Source organism: Lycorma delicatula, chromosome 5, assembly GCF_047948215.1.
Source record: "Lycorma delicatula isolate Av1 chromosome 5, ASM4794821v1, whole genome shotgun sequence".
Lineage (NCBI taxonomy): Eukaryota > Metazoa > Arthropoda > Insecta > Hemiptera > Fulgoridae > Lycorma > Lycorma delicatula.
The window spans coordinates 48791543-48819036 of NC_134459.1; the positions used below are offsets into that span (position 1 = coordinate 48791543).

Consider the following 27494-nt stretch of genomic DNA (forward strand, 5'->3'; position numbering starts at 1 on the left):
ATACTCAAACCCTTCTGTCTCAGGTGTCACGTTTCCTGGGACCCATAAAACGTTTTTGATAATGAACGGTTGAACCATATAACTCACCTAGGTGCGCTTAAGTTTTTTAAGCCCTTCTTTAAAAAAAAACGATATAAAAATTAATTTTCAACGCACATAATTTTCAAGGACATAAAAACTCAGTGCTGTCAAAGAACACAGGTACTTCTTGCAAACCCAAGCCTTTATTTATTAAGAAGAAGAATTAATTCACGCCTTCAAATTATGAAGAATATTTTTTTTTGTTGTTAATATTATTCAAAATTTCTATTTCTGAAGTGAATAAAAAATCTACTTTATTCATACCTTGATCCTGCTTGGCCTCCTCCCTAGTATCCTTCAGTAGTAGACATCTGACAGGTTTCAAAGTAGCATAAATTAATATTTCAAAAAATTAATAATTTTTTAAATCTATACAAACGATATTAAGCTTCCGCGTACATATTTCAATTAATATAATCTTTTCATGAGAAAAAACTCAAATTCAGACTCATTACTATCCCACTATGTACTATTTACATCGATTAAGCTTTTTTTATCACATTAAAATACATATATAAAGTAATAAATATATAAAATAAATACAAATTTTAACAAAATTTATATAGAAAGTTAATCATAAACCATGACTGAAATATATCCTATCTTTTAACATGAAATATTCGTTGCGAAGTAATAATCGAATAATTTTCAAACAATCCCATTTACTCATAATGAAAGTTACAACAAAAATTGCACTTAGATTTACCTGTCTAAATGTAATGTATGACAGTATGAGAGAGTTTCTACGTCACCACCATCCGGGTAAAACCGAATATTCCATTTGTTATAAACTGAAGTTAATCCAAAATTAAAGTTAATTTGTACATTCTAGATTTGACGATATATCTTTGCCTAATATAAAAAAAATCAATTTAAATTTATTTAAGTCTATTCGTAAATTTTGTTAAAATGGCGAAACCGATAGGAAACCGAACATTTTTTTTTAAACAAGCCTGAATCAGTGTTCATGCTCTTCAGCATCTTGAGAAAACAAAATTTGTTATCGTTAATTTGGACCAGTCGATCCGAAATCGCCATCGATAATGCTTCGCAACTATCCTGGTATACCGCTACTTCCCTAGAATTTTTGGTTTTTTAATAATAAATTCACTGCGTAAACCTGAAGCTTGTGCTTGTAAATATGGAAAAAAGTTTCCTAACGTATGAAAAAAAATCCAGTTCTGATCAAGATTAATTTGAAGTATTCATTCGGTTTATTCTATGGGTTGTTTTTTTTTAATAATCTGAATGGATTCTCTTTATCCACAATTTGATAAGAACGGCTCTGCCTGTAAACACATCCGGTGATTCAATTTTCACTATCTAGTAACTGCGTAAAAAGCACACCCTAGTAAATAAATGCTTATAGGAGAAAGTCAAGTTTTCCAATCTTTAATGAACACATAAAATTCGGTAAACCTTTAAAAAAATTACATATTATGTTAAAATTCACTTTAAGGATAGAAGTATTAAAATACAGCATATTTAAAAACAATTTTTTTTTTGTGACAAACGTTACCATGCTCATACATTTTATTAAACGACTTCATCAACAGAAGGAAAGAATCTTCAACTCTATCGATATGGTTTAAGTACTTTCACCAAGCCCTACTATTTACCAAATGGGTTTTTTTGTTTGATTAGTTTTCCAAATAATTTTAGCGAAAAATTTATTACTCTGCCATTCCTAGTGTTACATTAACCAAGACGTAAGTTTCAGTTTCTTGGGAGCGAAATTTTTTAATCTTACGGGTAACGTTTTTACATGCCTATCCATATTTTAAATAAATAAAAAATTATGAAATAAACTTATAAAAAATGAAGCAGACAAAAAAAAAATCTGCTCAAATAAAAAGTTTAAAAATAAATTTTTTAAGTCTCTAAATTACGAGTTTTTTAATTAAGGATAATAAATTATTTTTAACCGGGTGCCAATTTAAAAAAATAAAAATTTATGAAAGTGAAAACACATTGATATTTTCCCAGCTATATATTTTTTCTTTATTTTTTTGTTTAACCTCCGGAACCACCGTTAGGTATTTCTTCAGAGGATGAGACGAACGATTTGTAGCGAGTGTGAAAATGCTATGCCTGACCGGGATTCGAACCCGGGACCTCCGGATGAAAGGCCGAGGCGTTACCACTCGCGCCACGGAGGTCGGCAGCTACGTACTTAATGCTGTATAAGTACGCAGTATAGTAAAGTGTTCCAAAAGTGACGCAACCTTATGGAAGAATATTTCCTTCTTTAATTCCAGGATTAATTGAGGAAAAATGGGTTATACAACGCAGCAGAAAATCTTCATCGTCTCCCATTACATTAGATGTACCAGTTATGTCCAGAGCCACAATGTCTTCACAGAAAAGTACGGTGTGGATGCATGGGTGGACCAAACCATTCCTCCATCAAGCGGCTGGACAAGTGCCAAAAGACACAGAAGGTGGTAGATGCAGCCAAAAGTGGTCGACCGAAAGTGCTAAAACCAGAAAATTTGATCGACGAGCAAGCTGCATATTCTGTTAGTTCCAAGAAGTCTGTGCGACGTCTATCTAACCAGTCTGGTCTCTCCGTTGGTAGTGCCCACACTGCAATTCACAAGCGTTCAAAGATGCATCCGTACAGAATTCATGTTGTTCACGAGTTGTTACCTATAGACACTGGAAAACTTGTAACTTTCTGTCAGCAGTTCATGTCATCGTAACGCCAGATGGGGAAGGACTCTATGACTGGTTTTGATCTGACGAGGCATGGTTCCACCTTGATGGATACGTCAATGCACAGAGTTCATGCATTTGGTGTACAGAAAATCCACATCAGTTGCACGGAGAAAAAGTGGGTGTTCGATGTACAATGTTACGTAGACGAATCTTATGACATTTTTTCACGGTACAGTGAACAGTGAGCGCTTTACAGATGGTGCAACAATTTGTAAAAACTATACCTGAGTCCGGCTAGGGTACACGGAGTTTCAACAGGACAATGGTACGGCTCATACAACCAACAACATTATGACTTCCTTGGATTAGCGTTTGCACGGATAAATGATTTCGAAGGGGTTGTGGCCCCCTCAGTTTCCTGATTTATCTCCACCTGACTTTTTCTTGTAAGATACTTTAATTATGCTGCTTACAAAACTCATCCTCACACCATTCCCGAATTGCAGAGCCAAATTGAACGATGTGTCGCAGCAATTCCTCAAAAAACGTTGCATGTTTCTAAGAGCATACAACGTCGTATTCAATTATATGAATCGCATAATGAAGGCCACTTTCAACAACTATTGTAACTTGCTCATATTCCCGTAAGACTGAGTTACCTTTTGAACACCTATATAAGGGAAAGCATCCTAATTGGTTATGAAGCAGATCATCATTTTGTGGTTACAATCAGTCAAAAAAGGCGAGGAGATAACGTCACCGTAGATCTCGCAGGTGAAAATTTTACTCGGTGAATAAAACGATTTTTTACGTGATTCTTTAATTGCATCCTTATACATTTTAATTTTCTTCTTAATCTTTTCTCCAAAATAGTTATCTATAGAGATGGCCGGTTATGAAATCTTGGTCGGATTTTTTCAGTTTGCAGTGCATATATTTTTTAATACTGTTAAATTTTTCTAAAGTTTTCATATTGTAACAAGACGTTATAACGAACCTGAGCAACGGATTCCTACCAATTAAAAAGAAAGTAGTAAACAATATTATTAATGGGAAAAATCCAGAAAGGGACTAAAAGAAACTTTTTTAGTATAGGTAAACAGGTATGTTTAACAATTGTTTTTTTTTAATACTGCCCACTACACACCTAAACAAATGTTTGTTCCGTGAGAAGAGTTACCGGACCAGGGTAGGTATTTCATGGGAACGTGTTAGGGCGGATGATCATTCTCAAGCTTCGAGTTGGGTCCGGTCCGGCAGGTAAAGAAGATAGGAGTATAAATACTCCGGGGAAGACCAGTTGAAAGGAGTTCCGCGAGGAGAGTCTGCGATGCGAGTGCGAGATACGAGTCTGCGATGTAAGTCAGCGAAAATATTCTGCGAGGTCACTGAAGAAGCTAATTTTCAGTGAACTGAATTAGGCGCGATTACGGTGACGTTACAAGTAATTCCAGTACACGAAAACAAGAAATGGTTCGGTGAGTTACTGTAAGACTATAAGTGAAGGAGATAATTTACTAAATTTCATTCAAAAATTGTTGGGTAATTTTATTTATGAACAGCAAAGGTATTTGCTGTAAAAGAACTTTATATATGTCTCAATTGATAATACAATTGCTCTATTGTTGTTAATACAAGACTAGTGGTTAAAAGTGTTACGACTAACGGTCATGCTAATGCCTTTTGTCAATGAGACTGAATTCTGGTTTTCATTATTTATCTACCTGTGAATAAATCCTGACGATTACTTTAAATTCACATATTTATTATTATTGTTGATGTGATTACTATGATAGTTATATTCACGATTTCAATATAAAATGAACAAAAACCTAAGCCGCTCAGGGATTTGATATTTCTCAAAAAATTACGAAATATTTCTAACACGACAATTAATTTAATTTTGATTAAAGATTAGTTTATTTTATTTGTAAATAAAGATAAATGTAACATAAATACAGCGAGCAAAAATTTAATATAGATGATTATAGAGAATTAAAGTGACAGATAGCTAATAGGTCAGCATATTACGCCACGCACTGAAGGTTGCGATTTAGTTACGCCAGACGATGAATCATGACAGTATCTAATCTGTTTCATCTTAATTTTATTGACTAATTTTAGTTTCCTACTCCGTATAACATCGAAATTAACTAGTCCCATTAAAACAGATTTGCCAATGAATTTAAAACTTTATAAAATTCTTAACAACAAAAGAAAAATAAAACGGTAGTTGATTTTTTTGTCCATCACTTTTTATGTTAATCTATTACGAATATTTTTATGATGAAAAAATTTAAGAAAAATAACCCGTTTCACTACAATTTTTTTATGATGAAAAATTTAAGAAAAATAGACCTTTCCATTACAATTATTTTAACCTAATTTGGCTTACGCCTGCGTGAAACATTTAAAAAATTTTATAATTTTTTTTCCTTTCTTCTCCCAGTTTTTGTTATTGTTAGATAGCTTTTCAATTATCAGCTACTATTCAAACAATTTTTTCTCATAAGACTGGCATTTAAAAAAAATTAAAAACAGCAAGTGTATTCGCTATTGTAAACCGAATAAGTAGCAGTAATTACGGTATTAAGTGGAAGTGCGTAAACACAGCCTCTTAGTACACAAAAAATGGATGCGTACATTAATAATTACATTACATTCACAATCCCTCGCAACCTTTCTTATGTCTGTAATACATGCAAAATACCCAAGGTACAAGAAACATTGATTATAGTTAAGTTTAATAATCGTAATGATATAACAATGGTTCCCTATGGTGAACAACGGGGTGAATTTGCCACTTTTCTGTTTAATACCTTAAACATTTCAGTCGGCAAGCCGTTATACAACAGTATACTTACAGTAGTTCAGTGAAAAAAGGAATGAAAATTATCTCAGTCTTAACGTTATTACACCTGGCAATGGATAACTGTGGTTCTTTACTAAAGAACAACAATCTAAATAAACATTCTAAAAATGAACGTAGGGAACGCTACATTTCCAAGGTAAATTGACGTCAGAACGAAATCAGGAGATTGAAGACCGGGGCCTTGCGTCTTGGCAGGTCAGGTGGGACGAATCCCCCAAAGGTCGCCACGCGCACGGTATATTTCCTATAGTGGCTGACTTAGGTGCGATTGAATGGGTGTTCCCCAAACGGTATATCACGCAGTTTCTCTCCGGCATGGTGCCTTTCGGGCGAGTTCGGCTAAGTTTCGTTTGGTGGATTCAACTCAATGCGCGGATTGCGGGACTGATGATACAGTGGACGACGTCTCTCTGTCTTTCCGCGATACGAGGTCGAACGTTCACGAGCTGTTAGGGAACTTGAGAGAATACATTCCTTTCTGGATCTCCGTCTTAACAGGATGATCCGCGAGGAGTGGTCTGTAGTGGCTGGTTTTTTTCGCGTCCTTGTGGTGTGTAGGTCTACAGAGGGAGTTTAATCGAGACACTCGATCGTGGTAGGATCCCGGATGGCCAGGGTTTCGGCCTAGGCATTGGATTGGTTGGAGGTAGGCGCATTGGCATCGGGCCACGTTATATTGGTGTTTGTGATTCGATTTGGGGCTCCCGCTGGTGGGGGTGGCCGCGCCGCCGGGGTACGGTAGCCCGTGCGACCGGCGGCGTGGCTTCATTCCGCTGGTGGCGGTCCTAATGATCGTGACTTGGTAATGCCACGCGAGACTTCATGATGGGACCGCCTCGGGGGGGGGGGGGGGTTTGTTCTCGGCTACTGGGCGGACCGGAATGAGGTTACGTTCCCCTTGTTAGGTGACCTAAATTGGTCGACTTATTTGGGTGGAGGTCTGAATTTCTATGTTGCGCAAGACATAATTTTGATCGGTACGAGTGTGATTTACCTTTCAATTCGTTCGTTTTCCGAGGCATTCACAGTCACGAACGGTACTGTCAAATCTGGACTAGAAGCGGGATTCGCGCTTCCGGTCAGTTAGTTTGAGGGAATCATGTTAGATTCAATGTGAAGATGTCCGTTTGAGGCCTATGTGAAGGCAAAATTTGATTTGTATTTTATTCATGCAATTGTCTGCCGAGGCATTTACATCGGTGACATCCCGACCGAGGCCTGGCTGATGATTGTAAGCTGTAATCAGTTAAGAGGGTCTAAAGAACCTCCAGTAAAGCCCCTCAGGGCTCAGAATGGAGGGAGTGGTGTGGCGATCAGTAACGTCACAAGGTGGATGTCTTCCCCCTACGGGGTTGGGATGGAATAGGATAATTGTGATTCTTTACTAAAGAACAATCTAAATAAACATTGTAAACATTCTAAAGAATTTTTAGAATGGAAATACAAAAATTACCTCAAGTAAAGTCATTTAAAACCGTTTTATTACAACATTAAATAAATAAAAAAATAACCATCGTTACGTAATAGCAAAACTGGTAAATTATTACTTATTTTTATCTTCTATAAACATGGAAGTGTTAAGACGTTAAATTTCTAGTTAATATATACGGTTTTTAACCTGCGTTTTTTTAACATGCACGTTAAAAACCTTGAATTTTAATTACAACAAGCAAATTTAATTCCCACAACTCATGTCTATTTATATTATTAAATTAACTTCATTAATATTGATCCTTCCGGAATTTTTTTTTTACATATTTAGCAATTTATACAACAAAAATAATATTAATTAACCAATAATTTAATTGATATTGTATTTTTTTTCTATTTATTAATAAGTAATTTTAAGAAATTATATACAATTTAAGGGCTCACCTCCAATTTTTATGAAATTTGGAGTATACCTTATTTAGGACTTAAGTTAATCGTTACAATTTAAATTATTTGTCGGAAACGCTTTTCACCCGAGTTACATACCTTGTACGTTACACACACAATATCCTCACCAAAAATTTCATAATTTAACATTGTACAAATATAATATATATTATTTTCAAGCTAAATAATTTGGCTAGTTTGTTAATTAAATTAATAATGAAATTAGATTCACTTAACACTAAATTAAATTAGGTTAAGCATAAGTGCAAGTTTGGTTACGTGAATACATTATTTACGGAGTAAATAACTTTGTTTAAGTGAAATTTAATTGAGTTCAGTTAGGTTTAGGTCAAGGTTAAGATTAGGTTAATCCATCAGGTTGTCTAGTGGTGAACTTAAAGATTAACTCGTCATCGCAAATCAGCTGATTTCGAGTCGAAAGTTCTATGGTTGAAATCCTAATAAAGTCAGTTACTTCTATAGGGATTTGAATACTAGATCATGAGTACCGGTGTTATTTGGTAGTAGGGTTTCAATTAGCCACACATCTCAGGAATGGTCGATCAGTGACCGTACAAAACCACACTTCTCATTTACATTCATACATATCATCCTCTGAAATAATACTTTACGGTGGTTCTGGAGGCTAAATATAAAAAGAAAAAAGGTTAAGCTTAGGTTATGTAATTAACGGTAATTAACGATTCCGTTGTACTGAACTTCGTAAGATATCAACTTAATCTTTTCTTTTTCTGTTTAGCCTCCGGAACCACCATACGTTACTTCAGAGGATGATAAGTATGAATGTTAATAAAGTGTAGTCTTGCACAGTCTCAAGTCGGTCATTCCCGAGATGTGTGGTTAATTGAATCCCAATCACCAAAGAACACCGGTATCCTCGATATAGTATTCACGTCCGTATAAAAGTAACTGGCTTTTTACTAGGATTTGAACCTTAGAACTCTCCACTTAGAAATCGGCTGATTTGCGATGAGTTTACCACTAGACCAACCCGGTTATATCAACTTAACCTAACCAAACATAAGCTGCCGGCCTCTGTGGCGCGGTGGTAGCGTCTCGGCCTTTCATCCGGAGATCCCGGGTTCGAATCCCGGTCAGGAATTTTCACACGCTACAAAAATTGTCATTTATCTCATTCTCTGAAGTAATACCTAACGGTGGTCACAGAGGTAAAAAAAGAAAAACCTAACGCTCGCTAACCTGGTCTGATTATCCTTAAATATTAAAATCACCAATTGTTAAGCTGATTTATGCATAATTGTATACCACCAATTATTAAGTCCGAAAATAACTATGTTAAACTTGTACAGTGTTGAATTACGAAATTTTTGGTGATTGTACTGTGTAAATTACGAGGGACGTAACTCGGGTGAAAGGCGTTTCCGACGAAAAATTTCAATTGCAACGAATAACTTGGTTATTATATACCTAAATAAGGTATATTCCAAATTTTCCCAAAATCGCAGATGTGTCCATAATTGCATGTAATTACCTAATTTTATTGTGTATATAAAGTGATTCGTTTTTATTCATTTAAAAAAACATTAGAGTGATTATACGGTCACTGATCACTGAGAGTATACACATTCTCACTCCCTCTCTCTCTTTGTGTATGTGTGTTTATTTATAACCGTCACACACGGTTATAACCGCGACGTTGAATGCATCTATCGCTTTTCCGGTATACAGACAACCAATCGCGTAATCATTAATGACTATTATTTCCTTATCTATTGCCCCGTATATTATTCAACCGCTTTCCAGGAATAAATCCATTAAAACAATTCGAAACAAAAATATTTAACTTAAATAGATGTCTATATATTTAAATATTTTAGGCACCGACTTTCAGTCACTTTTTTCATTACTGCTCGGCCAACTGACTGTTCAGTGACATAGATGACCACTTAGTTTTACGCTTATATTTTATTATTACTGACATATAAACTCAATACGTTATTCCGCTACCAAAGTGAAAATTTTACGTAGCTTCACCTCAATCTTAATAACAAACCATCATCCATTGTTAATTCATATCTTTTATGGTATACTTTTAAATGCGTTAATAATAATATGACTATTATTATTTTTGTATTCTATAATCTAAGTTTAAATTTTGTTTCTCAATATTTTAAAGGGTCATAACTAAAAATCTTAGGGTTATGTAGAAAAACTGATTTCATTTTAAGATTCGGCATAAAAAATACATTCTAATTCTAATTCACCTACTTTTATCTGTTACAATTTTTTTTCCATTGCGCTGTGTACTCGCTTTTTTTAGAGTATATAACTGTAATGTACTGTACTTTGTAAATCTGCGCCCACAATCTGAAACTGTATCGTATACGTACCACGTTATTTATGACCTTCCCCGGTTATAAGTGAAAATACCAGTACATAACGGTACTCTTCATTTAAAATAAATACTAATGAGGATAATTAATATAACGGCCCCTATCGTCGCTTGCTGCAGATAGATCATAACCAGTTCGATATGGGTATAACACATATAGAAGTGTAGTCGCGTCTTAACATTAGACGCACTACACTGAATTGTACGATAAATAAACAAATTCGAAAGTTTTAGTATGGCTGTACCTAATAAACCTGTTACAGAGGTTTGAAATCCGCTAAACCAATAAATATGCATTCAAAAATATCTACCCGACCGCTATCCGATACGTTTAACATTCGCATTTATTACACACCGTATTCGTGTAGTTTCATATGTTAAGAGTCAATTACAAATAATGATTCACGGTCAGATGAATGTAACTGCATGCGGCCGGCAGGAGAATGTTACCCCAGAATTCCGACAAATTGGCGCTCTACATTGTTCTCGGGTAGTACTATAAAACCGAATCAAGTCGCAGCGGTCGGACGGCTCATATCCTATAAAAAACATTCTTTAATACTTCGGTTAACCCCCGTAAATCTACTGCTGCGGAAATAGACAACCGCTTTTACATTTACGGTAAGCATAACACGATTCGTCGATCTTAAAAGTCATCATCAACACGTCTTCTAAATCGTAGCACTTCTCAGTACAAATTTACTATTCGACACTTTACATAGCACACTTTACACAGCACTTTACATACTATTCGACGAGTTTCTCAATCGGCAATCGGCCCTTTTGGGTCGGTTTACAAAAAAAACATCGCATGCAGGTTTACAAAAAAATCATCGCATTTAATTGATTAAGATAGAACAATTCTGCCCGTTATACAGATATTAACTTAAATTTGCTTATCATCGACTCATTTCATACAAAAAAATTGGAAGTCTTATTTGATTTTTCATCCGTTTTCTGGTTACCTACATGATTTCATTTCATTACTGAATTATTTTTTTAATAAACTACAGAAAAGTACTACTTTTTAACTACCTTAGGCCCGTGTGAAACGCGTAAAAAATGATAAAATTACACTCTTCTAACTTCCCAATAACCAATCGTTACTGATAAGAAAAGGCGTTTTCGACCAATCGCTTTCCAGACTATTTTTCAGACAATATCTATTTCAGTTAAAAACAGTTATTTAAAAAAAATAAAACAACGATTAAAAGTAATTATTACAACGATAGGGATGTCACATTAAAAATCTAAAAATAAATAATTATATTCAGGCTACGAAATGGGAAAAGTACTGCAACGATCGCGTAAGAACAATGCTATTATGACTGCTTAATAAACAACAATGGGCGAGCTAATTTTTGCTACTCTCAAAAATTACAGTTCACGCCCGGCACTAACGTGAAATATCAATCGCATTTCACTGCCACGCAATTTTATAGGAACCAGTATTATTATCATAATTAAATGATAAATATCACGACTTAATAATAATCTATTTATTTATTCATATTTTGACAATAGGTTGAAGTTCAAAGTAAGTACTAGAATGGATGGTAATGAATTTCTTAGCGTGTGAAAAATATCATATCTGAACTAATCGGGACTAGAACCAGAGACCTCAAAATAAATTGCAAAGACAATCCACTCGCTGTGTTAATAATACGCATTATTATTTACGTAAAATCTATCCTAAATGAAATAGCAGTTACTTGAAAAGTAACCGTAACTGGAAAACAATTGGACAAAAAACAGATAAATCTGAGATAAGAATAAAATTAATTCTTAAGTAGTTAATGGGTCATATTTTCAAGTATATATTTACGACATTCATACGAGCATAAAGCCAAGTAAGGTTGTAACAGCAGTCAATAGGTGCTTGAACACGATTTTACATCGATGAAATGAAATTTCTTAGATTAGCAAGAAATCTAATCGGAAGAAAAATTAACTGCCATCGATTTTTCTACCGGTATTAAGCTCCAAACTCATTAACAAAGGTAAAATAAGACTGTCTCTTGGAACGATCACCATGAAAAATCATCTTTTGGGACAATCAAATTGATTTCGTTTGCAACAAAATCAAACCGTACAGTATTGCTTTGAAGCAACTTAAAACGCTCAATTATTATTAAATTTGATTAAGCTTATGTATAATCATTTCTGAAGTAATCCCATGAGCTCCCAAAAAAGATCAGAACGAGTTCCTAAGATACAAAAAATGGACTATCATCGTTTGGCACCAATAAAACATATATATAGATATTTAGAAAGATAAAAATATTAATTTATTTCCGAGTTTATATTTAAAAATTTGCAATCTACGCTGTAAAAAATTGTCACGTATTCTTAAAAAAATAACAATATCCATATCTATCAACCAGAAAAAGAACTGTTTTCGTGTAACTTAACATAATATTTCGGCTTACACTAAAGGGCCATATATTGCTTCCGTTGTCATATTTAATAAATTACCGAAACATTTAAAAAACAATTCAACTACTTTCTTTTATAGAAAAAAATATTACTCTGTCGATAAATTTTTTAATTAATATTAATTAAACAATTTTTTTAAATCCTGAATTTTCCGTATCGTTCAACATCTACATGTTATAACATCGATTTATTCCATAAATCGTGATTTATTTTTTTATGTATTCTTTCTAGTATCTTCATTTATACACTCTAACACTATCTCATGTTTATATTTTAATCACATTTATTTTTTACTTTATACTTAACTGTGTATTTTATAATTTTTCTCTGATCAAGGTTTTATGTGGTTTCCCTTGATCCATCCATGCAAGCAAATGCTAAGGCATTTCCTTCTTTTATTAGTGGAGTACCACATCAACTCATTCCTGATGTAATCTGTACAAGGCGGAATACCATCCTCATTATCACGAAGACAGCTTGATGATAAACTACATCGTATTCGGCTCGGTGAAAGAGAACGAGACGAGAATACGTACACCAATTTTAGAAACGACTTTTATCTCGTGTCAGATCGCCTACAACCTTTTACGTTACGGCATCTGACACATAATTATCAGTGAAGACTAGAGTTTCATTAAATAAATTACAATTAAAAAATTATTACAACACAAATAACGACTGGCTATAAGGAACAGACTACAAAACAAAGCTACTTGTGATTTGCATGACATGTTTAACTGGATGGAAAGGAAAATGAAGAAACTCGACTCGATAAATTAAACCGATAGAATAAGTGAGAAAATATCATGAATCTAAATGCACTAAAATGAAGGTACAAATAATATTTTTGCTTATGTATGAACTAAGGTAAGCCGGCTAAAAATAATTTTAATGTAATATACGTATAGGCTATAACTCAGTTTTATTTAAAACGATACAGGAGGTTTCATTAATGTTCGAACATTTTGGAACAATTCGCAACAAACAGACAATTAAATTTTAGATTATCACGATCAAAGATGCTATTATGAGAAACATTTACTGTGAATATATGCCACATATCTGCCCTCTCTAAAATTACTAGAGAATTTAGAAAATTCTGTTTAGCTCCGAGATTCGATGTAAGAAGAATCTTGATATTAACCTTCCGTGATGAGAGGAGACAATAATTATAAAAACTCGTATTAAAAACTACTAGTATATACAAGCGATTAACAATGTAGGAACGCAGTTACTCCCGGTGTAAGGAATTATCTCCATTGCAACTGTCAAACGGTCTCCTCAGAGGGCGGGAAAGTGGTGATGGATACAGGTCACCTATTCCCCTAGGGGATGGAAAACTGCCCTCCAAAGCGGAGGAACTTCTTTAGGAAGTCGACGGTATTAGAATACAAAACACAACGGAAAACCTCTGACTAAAGATCCTAGTGGTAATTTCTTGCATTGCTTTATGATATTGGCTTCTTCTCTTAAATGTTCCGGAGTTAAAATAATTTTTTATTCGGATATCCGGGATAAACAACAAACGAAGTTGTTAAAGGACCGACTGCGAATTTGGAACGTCAAGACTTAGTCAGAGTGAAAAGTTAGAGAATCTTAAGAGGAAAATGAAGATAAATAAATAGTCATAGAGCTGAGTGAAGTACGGTAGGAAGGACAGGAGTTAAATGAAGAGTAGAAAAATTACCATATTCTATTATATAAAAAAAAAAGAAATGAAGAAGAGAAGAAAGAATAAGTATAAGATGAAAAAAAATAAAATGCATAAGTTTGCTGATTATATGATATTTCACAGATTATTAACATCCCTGGGGGAAGGAAAGAAAAACTACGGAATGGAAATAAATACAGGAAAAACAGAAGTAATGGAAGTAAATAACAGAGAACATTTAGAGGTAAGGACAAGTGATGAAAGAATAGAAAAAGCAAAAAGAAATTACAGATAATCGGGTACTATGGTGAGAAAGGACTGGAAGAGATAGAAATAGAAGTAAGAATAGCGAAGGCAAGGAAAGCCTTCAATCAGAGGAAAGAATTATTAAGAAGTAAAAAGTCTGGATTTAGGCTTAAGGATAACGTTAGCTAAATGCTACGTACGGTCTTGTTATTTTGAAGTGAACATGGATGATGAGAAAGAACGAAAGGGAGTGTATTGAAACTTTTGAGGGTGGATAGAGAAAATAGGATACACAAATAAAGTGAGGAATCAGGAAGTAATGTAGAGGATTGCAGAAGAAAAAACAAACTATACAAACTTATTCAACTTCCCAATTTATCAGTGTATTTATCCTCTTGGGATAAATCGATTAAAACCAATTCCTCGGTAACATCGGAATGAAACAAGACAAGATTCAATCTCCGACTTTTGAAACATAACCTACATAATCGGCCTCACTCACTCTCTCGGTTGTGCAGTATTAATATATCATTCAAATAAGATATAATAAAAAAATAAATAAAATATCTCTTATCTACTATTCATGCAATATCTTAAAATTTGCTTACGTTAAGGCACGGTTCAGATAAGGTACGAATCGAGACTACAGAGCTAAAAGCATATACTATCAAGAAAGGTATTTGCAGCAAATTTTTTTAAAAGAAAAATTTTACATTTTTCGAATAAAAAAGAATTTTAACGAGTGTAAAAGCTGTTGTATCATTTCTGTAATTTTTACATCTTAAGTAAATTAAATTTTTACTTTCAAAGTAAAGAAACTATTTTGATCGCGAAAAATTTCGGTTTTTAGATTTCAACGGAAATATCCATTTTGACTACTTTTTGGCGTGACGTCTGTACGTACGTATGTATCTCGCATAACTCAAAAACGATTAGCCGTAAGATGTTGAAATTTTGGACTTAGGACTGTTGTAACATCTAATTGAGTACCTCCCCTTTTGATTGCAATCGACTGAACTAAGTGTCTAAAAAGCCCAAAATCCCAAAAAATTTGGATTTTAGACTTTTTCTTAACTGCAGTAATAAGCTCTCACTGAGAGCTTTCAGTGATATATCATAAGTGGTAATTATTTTCATTGGTTCCAGAGTTCTAGCGAAATAAAATTTTGATTAATGAAATATATGAATCTTACAAGGGAAGGCACATCGATTCGAATCAGACTTTTTTAACTTTTTATCTCCTTTTTTTAAAAATTATTTTCTTTAATTTAAATATATTGAGTTAATAATTATTAAACCCGTGATTGTAAAAACGTTTTGCAATAAATAGTAATTCAATAATAAAAAAATATATATATATAAAAAAAATCAGAAGTTATAAGTGAAGTAAAATTTTATGTACTTTTAAAAGTGTGTATATGTAATTTAATTTATTACATATATATATATATAATAGATTTGGTAATAAATATGATTATTTAATATTAATTGAAAATTATAATTTAGAATAGTATTATTTTTTGATTTTCTAGTTTAATTTTATTTAATTATTCTGGAATTTCTGTTTAATTTTATCTACATTTAAGTTAACTGTGATCATGCAGGGGCTGTACATACCATATGGCTTAGATCCGGCCACTGCATGGTAGAAGGGGAGGTTTTTTAGCTTGTGAGAGCCCCGCACTACCGTCAGTGCGGGCCTGACGGCGGCTGGCAGAGCTTTTTCCTCCGCTACGGAAAGAAAAAAAAAAAAGAAAGAAAAAAGTTAACTACAGTGACTGAAACATAGACCCTCACAAAAACAACATATACACTGAGGCATACATGCCCGATCTTTAATAAATTGCAAAAGATTCTTATCTTTTAATTCATTTTCCTCTGATATGTCGAAAAATATTCTCCCTAAGTCGGAGATGATCATCATTTCGTTTATTAGTTTTTTGTTGCCAATCATTAATTCCCTCTTTGGTTTGATATAATTCTTCTGATCTTAATTTGTTTACATGTTCTCTATTTTTCAAATTTTCTCTCTCTTTATATTCATCATCCTCTCTTAATCTTTTTATTCTTTCCTTGGTCTTAACGTTTTCTTCCTCTTCATATTCATCTTATTGTCGATTTTTTTAGATATATTTCATCATCTTATCTTTATTTTTTCTATATGATTGTTTCTTTTTCATTTTTAATTAATCACCAGATAATCCAATAATAAAAACTGAATATTTTACACCGTTAGGTCGAAATTAACATTTCTAACCCGTATACAGGAGTTCATTATACAGAATAGTTTAATTATTATTAACTTTTATTAATACGACACACCATAAATCTAAAACTTTTGTTAATCGGCAACTCACGAAGATACGAGTAATACTGATCTAGTAGTAATACGAGTAATAAACGGACTTTTACTCTATCCTAATATTTCATGTAAGATTGTTGAATTAATAATTGTATAAATACTTGATGTTAATAAAAACTAATATTTTAGCAATTGTGTAGATGTCCACTTTATCAAAGGATTTTTTTTAATCTCCGGGTCCACCGTTAGGTATTACTTCAGAGGATAAAATGACTGATTTGTAGCGTGTGTGAAAATGCCATGCCTAACCGGGATTCGAACCCGGGACCTCCAGATGAAAGGCAGAAATGTACCACTCGCGCCACGAAGGCCGACACTTTATTAAAAATTGGAGAATTGTATCTCATTTTCAAATGAAATAAATATAAATGAAGTGCAGCAAAAAATATGTATATGTAATTTATATATATATGTAATTTAATAGGCGTACAAGGAAGTCATATAGTGTCCACATTAGTTTTTTTTTAATGACGCAGATGTCAAAACACCGTTCGACTGAGGTAATACGAATAGCGATACGTCGACCGATTGAAAACATTTTAAAACTAAATTAATAACTGTTTAATTTCCAACTGCACTGAAAGATCTTCTTTTACGAGATGTAATTCGGCTATTTCTTTAATAGTCTTTAGTGACCCTTGTCACTAATAGCACCCCTGTTTATGAAATGGGAAACCCGTTTAAAATGCGGTTGAATAATATTTACCTGCATTTAAATAGCAACTTTTATGTTCTACTAGTTAAACTGGTTATATTATGTTAATATTTCTCCTATTCCTATAAGGACATTCGCTAAGGTTGATCTTTATTGTAATATGTAAGTGTTGTTAGTTTTTTTTGCAGTTATATCAGATTAAATATTACGTACGGTCGAGTTTGAGAATGAGAATAAATTAAATACTTCGAAAACGTACCGTTAGATTTTCACAAACTTCACATTAAATTTATCCATTAAGTTTTACATTATATTTTTAACAAAATTTCAAACATTTTATTTAAGAGATTTTTAAATGAATCCGAAACAAGAACCTGTTTTTAGTGTTCCGATTTTGAAGATGTTACATTGCACGACTATTACTCGCGAAATCTACAAGCATATTATTTTTAATTTTTAAAAGTTAAACTTTTTTAAAAGTTTTTAACGAATAATTTGAAACTCGTAGAGAAATTAAAAACATAATATTTTCATTGATAATATTTCACCTCTCACGAAATCAGTGCTATAGATTACACATTAAGATGAAGTTACGATATAAGATATTTTTATTATATTTTTTTTAATGTATTATTATAAGGTGGACGTGACGAAGAAGTAGGGTCAGGGGTAGATTTTTAATAGGCGTAAAAGTAAACTTCCTTGCAAATATAATATATACAACTAACAAAAAAAGGATTAAGCACATAAATTATTTTTCAGTATTTCCTTTAATTTTAATTGTTTAGGTTACAAATAATATAAAATACAAAGAAAAACAAAACAAAATTAATTAAAATTTAATAATAATAAAGCTTAAAACAAACAAAAAATGGTTTATGTGGAAACCACATGACTTCCTTGTACGTCTATTAAATTGCATACACACATTTTATTTTTTTTAAATGAAAAGAACATAAAACTTTATTTCAATAATAACTTCTGATATTTTTTTATTGTTGTTGTTATTGAATTATTATTTATTTTAAAATTTATTTTTACAATCAAAGGTTAATAATTATTAATAAATCAATATATTTAAATTAAAAAAAAAAGTCGGATTTGAACTGATGTGCCTTCCCCTTGTAAGATCAAAATATTTTTTTAATTAAAATTTTATTTGGCTTTAACTCTGGAATTAATGAAAATAAATACAAGTTATGATACATCGTTGAAAAGCTCTAAATGAGATCTTATTACTGCAGTTAAGAAAATGTCAAATATTCAAATCTTTTGGATTTTGGGTTTTTTTGGACACTTTTGGTCCAGTCGATTGCAATCAAAAGGGAAGGTGCACTAGATATTACAACAATCCTAAATCCAAAATTTTAACTTCTACGGCTAATCATTTTTGAGTTATGCGATATACATAAATACGTACGACGTCACGCCGAAACTAGTTTAAATGGATTCAGGGATGGTCAAAATGGATATTTCCGTTGAAATGAAAACCGAAATTTTTCGTTATCGCAATACGTTCTTAACTTTGTACAAGGATTAAGTAACACTCATACAAATTTCGACTCAAATCATAGGCTTTTTCAAGTATTAACTATAACACATGTATAAATTTTGCCGACAAAACAGAACTAGTACGCCGATCTTGAAAAAAATATAGGATTTTAACATAGTTCGAGTTCAGCATATTTAATGTTTTCATTTTTATTTGGCTTTAAATTTTATATATGATTTAACGAGTTACATTTCTGTAAGTATTAAATCCAACCTAGAAAACTTTAATTGCATTTTATTACATGCATATCAATTGTTTGTGAGCGCGCGCGCGTGTGTGCGTGTATGTATGGGGGTGGGTGTGTGTGAAACGTTTTGATTTAACTACGTAATGAAACATTAACTATTAATAAAAACTGGATTTCCTCGATTGTTTCTCCTGGCAAATTAACATACAGTAAATTTATTATTTGTGGAAAATAAACCCAATCGAGACGCATTTTTTACTAATTCTTAACTTATAATCAACGCATTTTTTTATTATGCACAATGCATTTCTTATGTAGTGCGTTATGCAAAAATTATCGTGAATAATGAATATTAGTCGATCCAAAACTAAGATATTTCAAGGTCATGAATTTATTAAAATAATAATAATAAATAAACGTAGAATATAATAAATGTAAATAGTTTTATACCATGTATGTTTGTATAAACAAGCCAGACATAAATGATCACATTGCATGTAAATGCGACATTTTTATACCCGAACTGTCGATCGGGTAGTAACTGGCCCGCCAGCCTGGGTAGCGATTAATATTCCGACCACTTTTAAATTAGCCAATGTAAGGTTCTATTTCTGACAAGGGTCATTTTATCGATTTCGTAAATATATGTAAGCAAGAAAGCAAACGATGATAATTCTACTATTCCAAGAACACTTAAAAAATCATATTCTCTAAGCTCAGATGAGTAACGGTGTTGCTACACATCATCTGGTGTAATCTCGGATGTCCGATGATTTCTATACGGTTCAAAAAATCACTTACCGGATGGATTCTAACTTTAAATTTGCAATATGATTTAGAGTAGGAGGTGACAATGGTTACTGCGCGGGTAGCATTCTCAATTCTGACTGATAACAGTGGTATCTTTGATCCTCAAGTTTAAACAAGAAATTTTCATGAGACGACAAAACAGAATCAAAGCAAAGTGTTTCACGTCAAAGCGTCCAAATAAAAGCTAAATCTACCATCATTATTAAATTAATTAATATAGGTGTACTACCGTCTGAAAAATAATGTCTCGAGCTACTTTTAAAATCAAAACGACTTTTCAAGATAAAAAATGGGCCTTCAGATAGAATAATTCACTGAATCATTAGACCCAGTTCATTAAATTAAAAATATATCAATTTTATTAATTATTCCATGCATATACATACATTTAGGAATAAAGTCATTTATTCCTAAAAAAAAAAAAATGTCACCTCAGTAAAGCCCAGAGAGCAGACTATTTTCACTCGGCACAATAATTCGAGATACGAGAAACAACCTTATTATGTTTTCGTTACAACTTTAATAAACCACCAAAATTATTTAAAAGATGTTCCAATTTATTTAAAATATTTTCCCGTAACATATATAAAAATAATATGTGCTTATATAATTTTCATTAACACAAGCTAATAGATTTTTTTTTACAATAAATTCTGTATTTTATATGCTGTTCTGAAAAAAGATTTACCAGGATTTCTGCTAATCTGTCCAGGCAAATGCATTTCCATACAATTCCTTTTTTTAGCCGTTGAAAATCTATAACTATGTATTGACACGAATAAGATAATTATTTATACGCACTACCCAAAATATATCAAAATTCGTCACGCAGCTGATGCGTATCTGACGCGACGCAGAAGTGATTAATTCAAATGAAGTAAACAAAAGTCTATTTTTTGCATCATAGTATATAACTAGTGTACAGAAGATTATCACCGCAAAAACATAAATTATGCAGTAACAAAAATAATAATAATAAGTAAATAAATTGTTGTCAACAAAAGTATTTCACCTTTTTCTTATCTCGAACGAATAAACATTACGTAAGCCATAAATTGTAGGGTAGTAAACAAGTAGATATCATTATAAAAAAATCTATGCTGATATAACAACAAAAAATAATATTAGTTTTCAAAAATTAAGATATACAATACAAAAAAAAAATTAAAATATAATTTTCGATGAATTTTTAGAATTATTCCAATAACAGATTTTTAAAAAAACCTGAATTTTCTGCATTCCAATCAACGTGTACACAAGTATGTACTCAATTAATTTTCATCAACGCCTTCTAAAATATAAATTGTTTTAATGTTTTGTATTAGCATCTTAATGTATTTATTTTAACATTATTTCATATGTTTAATAATTTTTTTAATTAATGAAGTGTTTAATCCCATTTATTTGTTTTATATTATATGTACTCGTTTATTCTGTGATCCTGCTGTAATCCAACGTTTTACCGCGATTTGCCTTGATCCATCCAGACAAATACCAAGGCAGTTCCTTTTTTTTGTCGAATAGCATACCTAATCGTTCCTGACGTGGTTTAAACAATTATTAATTTTGCCTACTAGATTTATTTATTTACTTTATTAAATGCCCGACATTTTGGTTAGGAATGTCGAAGCCGAAGATGTTTACGTCAGTTTTTGTTTTCAGTGACCTTCAGAAACAATCTGTCCACTTTATCCTTCCACATTAAGACATTTGTTTTGCCTCCATCTGAGTGTTTGAGGTTTGGTGATCTCATACCAAAAAATCTAATGTGAATATCACATGTCTTCTTTGTACATCTATTAAATTACATAAACACATTTTTAAAGGTACATAAAATTTTATTTCAATAATAACTTCAGATATTTTTTCATATTCTTTTTTTTATTGTTATTATTGAATTATTATTTATTGTAATTTTTTTTACAATCAGAGGTTAATAATTATTAATAAATTAATATACTTAAATTCAAAAAAAAAGTTAGAAAAAAGGAAATAAAATCGGATTCGAACCGATGTGCCTTCCCCTTGTTAAGATCCAAATATTCCATTAATTAAAATTTATTTTGCTCAAACCAATGAAAATAAGTACCACTTATGATATATAGTTGAAAATTTTACAATGAGGGCTTATTACTGCACTTAACAAAAAGTCCAAAAACCAAATGTTTCGGATTTTGGGCTTTTGGTTCAGTCGATCGCAATCAAACGGGGAAATATACAACTACTAAAGTTACAACAGTCCTAAATCCAAAATTTAAACATTCTACGGCTAATCGTTTTTGAGTTATGCGAGATACATACGTACATACGAAGTAAAAATATATGGTTTCGAGTTAGAAACATTTGCTACACCCCAATTTTTCCAAATTATTGAAAAATTATTTATGGGTTGATATACTTTGTTAAAACTTGATAAATACAATCTAATTATGTTATATGTATAAATGAATTATGAATGAAGATACGTATGAATCGACTGCATTAACGCACGGTCGGTTATTATTTATTAGCTGTTACACAAAGCGCGGAGAGTATTAGAGAAACTTATTTTCCTCCTCATTACAAACTGCTGTAATAAAAAAAGCTGGCAACGATTTATCTTAATTTTGTTTTGTAATCTGAAAAGCTTTAACCTATCACCAGTGACAAAGTTGTAAATTATAACGTAGTACCCTTAACTTACTCATTTATATACTTATTTTTATTTTTTTTAAAGAATAATAACAATAATAATAAAAAAACAAGAGTTTGCAAATGATTTCTTAATAATACAAAAATACCACAACCGATTGAATCCCTTATTAAGGTACTATCTTAAAATAGTATTTAACATAGTTAAAAACAATAATAGTTTTGGTTTTTTATACGAAAGATTGAAAACCACTTCCATACGGACATCGCCTCATTTAAAACAAAATACAATAAGAAAAGATTTCGAGCAATAGCATGAAACAATAAAAAAATTGAAAAATATAATACCAACTAGGATGACGAAATGTGATATTACAATTTTTAAATATCAAATGATTAATTTTCAAAATAATAAAAATTTTTATTCCATACGGCCTTTCGGAACTAACTAGGAGCTTATTCTATGTGCTACTATTAACAATTCCACGGTAAACAAACTCATTTAATAAATAAATTATATATATATATATATATATCAGAACGAAAGATTTCGTGGCCTTAAGTAAAATTAAGCAAGACTGTAATTCTTGGAGCCCCAATTAAGGCGTAAATTTAGTGATTTTTTTTTTTAATAGGAAATTTGACCTGAAGAATTGAAAAAATACATTTTTCGACAAATCTCGGTTAAAAGACAAAAGATTGGGGTTGAAAAAAAACTATTTTATGTAGTTTTTCCCCCTAACGTGTACGTTGCAATCTGTTCAACTCGTGAGGCCCAATGAGATGAAGATGATATGTAAATGAGGTGCAGTCTGGTATAGACTCAGGTCGATCATTTTATGTTTGGCGTAAAATAACTTTGTTAAATGGTTAACAAATAAACAACGTTAAAAAAAAAAACTTGTGGAGAATTCGACTGAGTAAAATGGTATGAATAAAGTACACAGAATCTAAAAACAAACCTAAGAATTTTCAAGTTTATTAAAAATAAAGCATATTAAAATCTGGCACATTTTAACTATTACGGCGAAACAGAGTTTTCAATGTTCTCATAATAATACATTTTATAGATCCCATCAAGAACGGCAAAAACAAAGGTACTGGCACACCATTTTCCTGAACTGATAAAGGGAAAGTGTGCTAAAACCAGCATAACAAAACATACAGTTAATTATAAAATAAAAAATAATGTGATTAAAATCAATATTTCTTATTTAAAATGCAGATAATGAAGATAATAAATAAAGAATAACTAAAAAATAATTCTTAACTCAAAACCCGTCAATGAAAATTATTTGAATACAATGTTTATCTACACGTCGAATGGTATGCAAAAATTCGGAATTTTTGTTATATTTTTTAATTAGCATTATTTAAAAATTTATCAGAGAGTAGTACTAATTCTGTAAAAGAAAAGTTTTTAATTCTATTTTAAACAAATTAACGAGAAAAATTTTTAATTGTTCGATAATTTATTAAAAATTGCAACGCAACCATAAGAGGCCCTATGAAAACAGTTCTGTGTTCTGGTTTATTGGACCAGTTGATATTGTTAATTTTTTTAAAATAAGAGACTATTTACTTTAGCAAAGACTACACATTCAAAAAAACAAATTGAAGGATAAGTTGACATTTTTAATTTGTTAAATATCAACTATACGATTCATACTTATAGGCGCCAAACAATGATCTGACAGCTAATTTTTGTATCTTGAAAACTCGTTCTGTGTTATGGGGTTATCGCAAAAGAATTATACTTCAGATGGGTTGATTATAGTGCGCAAAATGAATATTTTGTTTGAAACAAAATAAATTTAATCCTAATAATAATTTTCAAAACAAAGGGGAAGATGGTTGATCGCAAATCGAAATGAGAAACTTTTTTCGATGTACGAAAGTGAGGGCATTCTGAACGCAAAAAGAAAAACTATTTCACAAAAAACAATTTATAATTAAACACAAGCCGACCGATAAGAAAAAAAATTACAAAAACGTACGTTGAAAAAAGTGTTTTATCTTCAAAATACCTTTTAGAAATTGCACACTAGCCTGAAAACGTCAGTCGATGACGAATTTAACAATGGTTCCCGGTAATGAAAGCTCGGGTATGTACACCTCAGCATGTTGATCGTTGTTATCTCATAGTTCAGCTTCTACACGTTCCTGAATACTTTCGTATTTAAGTTTACATTCGGGAATTATTATCACATTTAAAAAGAACTGAACCCTAATTTACAGAAAAGAATCAATGCATTTCCAATAAGATTAATCCAGTTACTCTTAAATATTGTTATTTTATAGGATATTTATAAAACATATAATTTAATATTAATATTTTTTGTATTATCCAACCCTATACAAACCGGTGTTTTAAACCAAGGTGCTCAATCAGAGGGTGGATAATACAAGAGGTTTAGACTGCTTTTTAAGCTAACAATCCGCGTTCAACTTGGAATGAGTGTTGTTTATTTATTTATTACTACTTTTTATTGACAATTTTTAAAAATTTCTTTTTAAGATTTGTTTTTTATGTATTTACCTTTACTGATTTCTCTTTATCTATCTGTGTTAATTGTTTTAACATCTAGTTTTTGATTCTTTTTATTATATATTTGTAAATAGTGTTTTCTATTTAAAAATGTGTTTTGACATTTATTTAATCATAATTCTTTGTTTATATTTAATTCGTTTATGTTTATCAATGCGTGAGAAAATCACAATTAGTTATTAAGAAGCAGGAAAGGATTGAACCTCAATGGGCCGCATGGGACGGAATTCCAGTCCACAAATTTATTGAATGAATCATATTTCTTTTCATTGAAAAATTCTTACAGGAAAATAGTGTTAATATAAATAAATATATATATATACTTTCAACAATAAATTTTTAACTTTATTGGTTTTTTCCACCATATTTGCTGTTCGTAGTAAATAAAAAAGCACATATGCAGGTAATATGACTAACAATGTGAATCATTACTACCAGTCCGGATCAGCTACCGGTAAAATGTCATACATCGTAACTTACGTTTTTAATATACATGTTCGTTACAGCTCATAGTTTAACAGATTAACGTAAAACTTATATTCCATTCATTCTGCTCAAAAAGATTTCAATCAAAAGCACATTGAAAATATATCGGTAATATTCTTACAGCACCCATAATATTCTTACTACAATAAAAACCCATAAAATAGAATTTTTACGACAAAATTACTGATTACATTACACTAACAAATAAGCTTATAATATAAAAAAAAATTGTTGCAGTCATAAACGGGAATGCTACAAGGATGACTGTATAATATACATTACATACATTTTTTAAAAATTACTTCCAGTAATACATTTCAAACAGAAAACACGATAAAAACGTAACTTGACTTTGATGATATGATAAACATTACAAAAACCAATAACACTGGAAAAGTTATCGTAAGTTACAGTTAATCTTACGATAGTTGTCTCGTAAAATACCATACACAACGAAAACCAAGACGTGTGGTAAGAAAAATCACACAAAAAAAAATGTATTACGCATATACGAACAACCGACAAATTATGAGAAAGTAAATAACATATTTTAATAGAATAAACAAAGAAATGTCACACGAATAACGTTTCAAACAAGAAAGAAAAATCATTTAATCTATATTAATAAGAACAAAGTGTATTATTCAAACTTAAATGTATTCCAAACTTACCCATGTGCGTGATATCTACGATAGGTATTTCATTATTTTTCACTAACGAATCGACAACTACTTCCATACTTTACGCCACCGAATAATGTTATCATAAAATGCATCAAAACAACACTACGACCGTTAAAATAACCAAACCACACAACAACAATCACACTGGTTGACAACGGAACGAAATGACGCTACATGCCAGGGCAACCAACATTACAAAGCTACAGTATATTTCTCAGCTACGCTAAATATAATTCTATCCAGCTGTAAATGATTAGAATTTATAATCTCCATAAAACCTACTATTTTTTTACGAAAACAGATTTGTGTGAAAATTACAGGTAACGTAAAATTTGGTTCTACAATATAACAGAATATAATATGACCTTAAACGTACTGTTGTATACAGTTGAATAAAATGCAATTTCACACGTATTTTACGTGTGTGTACGTAAATGAAAACTTCTCTATCATCATATCTACGATCACGCACTAGTCCGTATTCTCGATTCAGTCTGCTATTCTGTTAAAAACAAGCCGCGTGGCGTTGTAATACTGTCTCGAAAGTTTCGCGTACAAATTATATGTTTTGATGTTTTACGTTTTCATATGGTGCCAAGTGAATCGAGTTATTTTGAATTAATTACAATATAGCTAAAGTTACGTTACTTTTGACAAAAACGCAGTAGGCGATAAGTATTATAAAAATACTGGTAACGACTAACAAATTGAGTTACCCGGTACATTACTCTCTCTTGCTGTTTAGCCTCCGGATCCACTGTAACGAATATTACTTCACAGGAAGATATGTATGAATATAAATGTACCCGATACATTACTGCACTTAATCACACATGCTGCATTAAAATCTCACTACTTCAAAGAACAGTTAAGATAGCTTTTACGTTGAACACAGTATAGATTATGAGAGCGTACAAACTGAATTCTCTTTCACTTTGAAAGTACAATAGTTTTGAAAGTTTCGATAATAATATAACAAATTAATTAAACATACGTTGAAAAAAATTTAACGTTTTTTTCTTATTTTTTTTTAACCTCAGTTAGGTATTACTTCAGAGGATGAAACGAAGGACAATTTTTGTAGCATGTGAAAATACCATGCCTGACCGGGATTCGAATCCGAGATTTCCGGATGAAAGGCCGAGACGATACCACTCGCGCCACGGAAACGTCTTTATCACCAACACAAATTGATTTCATATATTTAATACTAAATGGTATCCTTCTCTTCTATTTAGAAAATAAAATATATATACATTATTTTATCTTTCAGATTATACCCCAATACCTTAGCGTGACCCAAACTTTTTCGATCGAAACATATTTGTTCATCAAATTTTATTATTAATAATAATATTAATTTTATTATTAGTGTTGACTTATT

At 31.6% G+C, this 27494-nt stretch overlaps 1 protein-coding gene across 2 annotated transcripts in view; it reads right to left on the reverse strand.

Moving 5' to 3' along the window:
- Positions 1 to 26528, reverse strand: part of LOC142324917 (uncharacterized) — a 98629-nt gene extending 72101 nt beyond the window's left edge. The window contains exon 1 of one of the 2 annotated variants that reach the window (XM_075366055.1): positions 26099 to 26528. In XM_075366055.1, the coding sequence (XP_075222170.1) occupies positions 26099 to 26165 (67 nt within the window). In that variant the 5' untranslated portion in view covers positions 26166 to 26528. The remainder of the gene's footprint in view (positions 1 to 26098) is intronic. The other variant, XM_075366054.1, reaches the window with a different exon arrangement.
- Between the last annotated feature and the right edge of the window lie 966 nt (positions 26529 to 27494).